This window comes from Melospiza georgiana, chromosome 29 (assembly GCF_028018845.1).
Source record: "Melospiza georgiana isolate bMelGeo1 chromosome 29, bMelGeo1.pri, whole genome shotgun sequence".
Taxonomy (NCBI): Eukaryota; Metazoa; Chordata; class Aves; order Passeriformes; family Passerellidae; genus Melospiza; species Melospiza georgiana.
The window spans coordinates 6,737,433-6,743,432 of NC_080458.1; the positions used below are offsets into that span (position 1 = coordinate 6,737,433).

General features: G+C 57.4%; 1 protein-coding gene across 1 annotated transcript; it reads left to right on the forward strand.

Annotated features, from left to right (window-relative positions):
- Positions 1 to 730: 730 nt before the first annotated feature.
- Positions 731 to 4,990, forward strand: BLOC1S1 (biogenesis of lysosomal organelles complex 1 subunit 1). The gene is made up of 4 exons (XM_058042072.1): positions 731 to 814; positions 1,124 to 1,196; positions 1,769 to 1,901; positions 4,848 to 4,990. Exons 1-4 carry the CDS (start codon positions 754 to 756, stop codon positions 4,956 to 4,958), a joined length of 378 nt encoding a protein of 125 aa, XP_057898055.1. The 5' UTR covers positions 731 to 753; the 3' UTR covers positions 4,959 to 4,990.
- The last annotated feature ends 1,010 nt before the right edge of the window (positions 4,991 to 6,000 follow it).

The window sequence follows — 6,000 nt, forward strand, 5'->3', positions numbered from 1 at the left end:
CTCCATTGCCTATAGCCCCTATAGCCCCTATAGGACACCCCCTCATCCCCTATAGCGCCCATTGCCCCTACAGCCCCCCCATCCCCATTAGGGTCCCCTATAACCCCTATAGCCCCTATAGGACACCCCCTCATCCCCTATAGCCCCCATTGCCCCTACAGCCCCCCCGATCCCCTTTAGGGTCCCCTATAGCCCCTATAGGGCCCCTATAGGACACCCCCTCATCCCCTATAGCCCCCATTGCCCCTACAGCCCCCCCGATCCCCTTTAGGGTCCCCTATAGCCCCTATAGGGCCCCACAGGACCCCCAATCCCGCCCCAGCCCTCCCCCATCCCCTACAGCCCCCCATCCCCTTTAGGGTCCCCTATAGCCCCTATAGGACACCCCCTCATCCCCTAAAGCCCCCATTGCCCCTACAGCCCCCCTATCCCCTTTAGGGTCCCCTATAGCCCCTATAGCCCCTATAGGACACCCCCTCATCCCCTATAGCCCCCATTGCCCCTACAGCCCCCCCTATCCCCTTTAGGGTCCCCTATAGCCCCTATAGGGCCCCACAGGACCCCCCAATCCCGCCCCAGCCCCCCCCATCCATCCCCTATAGACCCCCTATACCCCCCCCAGGTCACGTGGCCGTTTCCCCGCCCCGCCCCCGCTCACGTGCCGGTGACGCACTGGAAAGGGGCGGGGCGTCCCCCCGGTCACGCGCCCGGTGTTATACGCGTGTGTTTGTGTCACGTGACGCGGCGGCCGCCATGCTGTCCCGGCTGCTGAAGGAGCACCAGGCCCGCCAGAGCGAGCGGCGCGAGCTGCAGGGTGAGCCCCGCCCCCCCGTCCCCATGGCAACGAACCCCGCCCGCCGCGCCCCATTGGCTACTGCGGCTGTCGCTCAGCGCAGCGCGGCGTCTCATTGGCTGGCGCGGCTGTCCGTCAAGAGGGGAGGAAAGGGCGGGAAGCCTGAGGGGCCCTGAGGGACCCTGAGGGGGGGAGGGAAGGTTTCGCACGGTGACGCCACACGGGATCATGCTGACGTCAGGCGATGCGGTGCTGACGTCACGCGGTGCGTCAGGCCGGGCGGGGGTCCCGCCGCCCCTCACGGCGCTGTCCCCTCGTGTCGCCCCCCAGAGCGGCGCCGCCGGGACGCCATCGCGGCCGCCACCCGCCTCACCGAGGCCCTGGTGGATCACCTGAACGTGGGGTGAGCCCGGGACCCCCAATTCCTTATGGGACAGCCCCTCCCTAAACACCAAACCCTGCCCAGGGACCCCTAAACCCCTCGGACCCCAATTCCTTATGGGACAGCCCCTCCCCAATCACCAAACCCTGCCCAGGGACCCCTAACCCCCCAGACCCCAATTCCTTATGAGACACCCCACACCCAAACCCCTCTGGGACCCCCAATTCCTTATGGGACCAACCCTCCCAACCCCAAACCTCCCCTGGGGACCCCAAACCCCTCCAGGACCCCCATTCCTTATGGGACCATCCCCACCCAAACCCCAAACCGTGTCTGAAGACCCCAGACCTCACCTGGGGACCCCAAACCATTCCTGGGGACCCCCAATTCCTTCTGGAGACCCCAAACCCCTTATGGAGACCCCAAACTTTGCCTGGGGACCCTCAGTTCCTTCTGGGATCACCCCTCACCCAAATCCCAAACCCTTCATGGGGACCCCAAACCCCACCTGGGAACTTCCAGCCCCTCACAGACCCTCTGGGGACCCCCATGTCCCCCCTGGTGACCCCAATGTCCCCTCTGTGTCCCCCCAGGGTGGCCCAGGCCTACGTGAACCAGCGCAAGCTGGACCAGGAGGTGAAGACGCTGCAGGTGCAGGCGGCTCAGTTCGCCCGCCAGACCGGCCAGTGGATCGCCATGGTGGAGAGCTTCAACCAGGCCCTCAAGGTGGGGAAAAACCCACAAAACACAGCCCTAAATCAACCCAAAAAATACCCCAAAACATCGCCCATAAACACCCCAAAAATACCCCAAAAACACCCCAAAACACAGCCCAAACACAGCCCAAAAACACCCCAAAAATACCCCAAAACACAGCCCCAAACACACCCCAAAAATACCCCAAAACACAGCCCAAAAACACCCCAAAAATACCCCAAAACACAGCCCAAACACAGCCTAAAAACACCCCAAAAATACCCCAAAACACAGCCCAAAACTGCCCCAAATACACCCCAAAACACAGCCCTAAATCACCCCAAAAATACCCCAAAACACAGCCCTAAATCACCCCAAAAATACCCCAAAACACTGCCCATAAACACCCCAAAAATACCCCAAAACCACCCCAAAAATACCCCAAAACACAGCCCCAAACACAGCCCAAAAATACCCCAAGACACACCCCAAAATCACCCCAAAACACAGCCCAAAACCACCCCAAATACACCCCAAAACACGGCCCAAAACCACCCCAAAAATACCCCAAAACACAGCCCCAAACACAGCCCAAAAATACCCCAAAACACAGCCCTAAATCACCCCAAAAATACCCCAAAACACAGCCCAAAATCACCCCAAAAATACCCCAAAACACAGCCCAAACACAACCCAAAAATACCCCAAAACACAGCCCAAAACCACCCCAAAAATACCCCAAAACACAGCCCTAAATCACCCCAAAAATACCCCAAAACACAGCCCCAAACACAGCCCAAAAATACCCCAAAACACAGCCCAAAATCACCCCAAAAATACCCCAAAACACAGCCCCAAACACAGCCCAAAAATACCCCAAAACACAGCCCCAAACACAACCCAAAATACCCCAAAACACAGCCCAAAAACACCCCAAAAGTACCCCAAAACACAGCCCCAAACACAGCCCAAAAATACCCCAAACACAGCCCCAAATCACCCCAAAAATACCCCAAAACACAGCCCAACATCACCCCAAAAATACCCCAAAACACAGCCCAAAAATACCCCAAAACACAGCCCAAACACAGCCCAAAAATACCCCAAAACACCGCCCAAAACCACCCCAAATACACCCCAAAACACAGCCCAAAAACACCCCAAAAATACCCCAAAACACCGCCCAAACACAGCCCAAAAATACCTCAAAACACAGCCCATAAACACCCCAAAAATACCCCAAAACCACCCCGAAAATACCCCAAAACACAGCCCCAAACACAGCCCAAAAATACCCCAAACACAGCCCAAAAATACCCAAAACACAGCCCAAAATCACCCCAAATACACCCCAAAACACGGCCCAAAACCACCCCAAAAATACCCCAAAACACAGCCCAAACACAGCCCAAAACCACCCCAAATACACCCCAAAACACAGCCCAAAAACACCCCAAAAATACCCCAAAACACAGCCCATAAACACCCCAAAAATACCCCAAAATCACCCCAAAAATACCCCAAAACACAGCCCAAACACAACCTAAAAATACCCCAAAACACCACCCATAAACACCCCAAAAATACCCCAAAACCACCCCAAAAATACCCCAAAACACAGCCCTAAATCACCCCAAAATACCCCAAAAACACCCCAAAATCACCCCAAAACACAGCCCAAAAACACCTCAAGAATACCTCAAGAATACCCCAAAACACAGCCCAAAATCACCCCAAAACCCAGCCCAAATTCACCCCAAAACCCAGCCCAAAATCACCCCAAAACCACAGCCCAAACCCAGCCCCAAGCCCACCACAAAAACCCAGCCCAGAGCAGCCAGTGGATCACCGTGGTGGAGAGCTTCAACCAGGCCCTCAAGGTGGGGAACCCACTAAAAATCCCCCAAAAACACAGCCCAAATACATCCTAAAATACAGCCCAAAATCACCCTAAAACACACCCCAAATATACGCCAGAAACACAGCCAAAACCCACCCCAAATACAGCCCAAAACACACCCTAAAACTCACCCCAAAACTACCCCAAAACACACCCTAAACTCACCCCAAAACTACCCCAAAACACGCCCCAGAAACACCCTAAAACTCACCCCAAAACATACCCTAAACACGCCCCAAAACCACTCCAAAAACACACCCCAAAACCACACTAAAACACACCCCAAGACACACCCTAAACACACCCAAAGCCATCCCCCAAAACCACCCAAAATCATCCCAATCCAAAAACATCCTAAACCACACCCAAAACACGCCCCAAAACTACCCCAAAAAACACCCTAAAACACACCCCAAAAACCAGCCCAAAACAACCCCAAAACCACCCAAACACACCCCAAAACACACCGCAAAAACACCCTAAAACACACCACAAAACTCATCCCAAACACACCCCAAAACTCACCCCAAACTACACCAAAGCCCAGCCCAGAGCAGGTCTTGAGCTTCCAGGGGGTCTTGGGGAACATTTTGGGGGTCTTGGGGGATCTTGGGGAACATTTTGGGGGTCTTGGGCAGCACCCCAGGGGGTCCTGGGGAACATCTTGGGATTTTGGGGAACATTATGGGGGGTCTTGAGTGGCACCCAGGGGGTCTTGGGGGATCTTGAGGAACACCCAGGGGGTCTTGGAGAACATCTTGGGGGTCTTGAGCAGAGCTCAGGGGGTTCTGGGGGGTCTTGAGGAGCATCCAGGGGGTCTTGGGGAACATTTTGGGGATTTGGGGAACATCTTGGGGGTCTCGGGCAGCACCCAGGGGTCCTGGGGAACATCTGGGGGTCTTGGGGAACATGCAGAGGATCTTGGGCAGCACCTGGAGTGTCCTGGGCTGTCCTGAGGAGCACCCAGAGGGTCCCAGGGAGCCCCCAGAGCCCCTCAATGGAACAGGATGGTGCCACATTCCCCCCGGGGTGAGCCCCCTCCCCAAAAATCCCCTCCCCAAACCCCCCACCCTCAGGAGATCGGCGACGTGGAGAACTGGGCCAGGAGCATCGAGCTGGACATGAGGACCATCGCCACCGCCCTCGAGTACGTCTACAAGGGGCAGCTGCAGCCCTCCTGCTCCTGAGGGACCCCCCCAAAACCCCCCCCGGGACCCCCCAGAAACCCCCAGACCCAAATAACCAGTGGGGGTCTCACCACGCTGCCGCCCCCCCCAGCACTGACAGCAATGGAATAAAGAGGGGTGTGCAATAAAGGGGAGGGGTGTGGGGGGTTCAGGGGGGGGTCAGGCCGGGCCAGGGGGACCCTGGCACAGCCCCCCCCCTCAAAATCCCCCCCTAAGCCCCCTCATCCTCTTTAGAGCTTAACGAGGCTCTGAGGCTGCTTTGATTGGGGACAAAGGGCCATTTTTGGGTGCTCGGTGCCCCCGGGGGGGCTCCCCCTGATCCGGGGGGGTGGGAGGGGTTTCATTCCCTCATGGGGGGGGGGGGCAGGGCTCGTTTTGGGGTGATTTCCCCCAAATCTGGGGCTGGCAGAGCTTTAATTCCCTGTTGGGGGGGGGAGTGGGGGCTTAAGGCCCATTTTGGGGTGATTTTCCCCCATGTGGGAGGGATCAGAGCTCGTTTTGGGGTGGTTTTCCCCCATTTTGGGGTGATTTTCTCCCATTGGGAGATCAGGGCCCATTTTCGGGTGATTTTCCCCCATTGAGGGCTCAAGGCCCATTTTGGGGTGATTTTCCCCCATTGTGAGACTGGCTGGGCTTTAGTCAGGCTCCATTTTCGGGTGATTTTCCCCCATGAGAGCTCAGGGCCCATTTTGGGGTGATTTCCCCCCATTTTGTGGTGATTTTCCCCCATTCCGGGGGGATCAGGGCCCCATTTTGGAGTGATTTCCCCCCATTTTTGGGTGATTTTCCCCCATTGGGGAGCTCTGGCCCCATTTTGGGTGATTTTCCCCCATTGGGGAGCTCCGGCCCCATTTTGGGGTGATTTCTCCCCAAAGCTGCCCAATCCCCCCCCACTCCCTGCCCCCGGGATCTGTGGCCGTGCCAGGCACGGGGAGGAGCGGCCTTGGCCCCCCCGCCCCAAATCCCCCCGGACCCCTCCCCTGCTCCCCGCCTTCCCCCCCGGCTCACACGGCCCCGAGGCCGCGGCCGGAGCAGCGCCCGC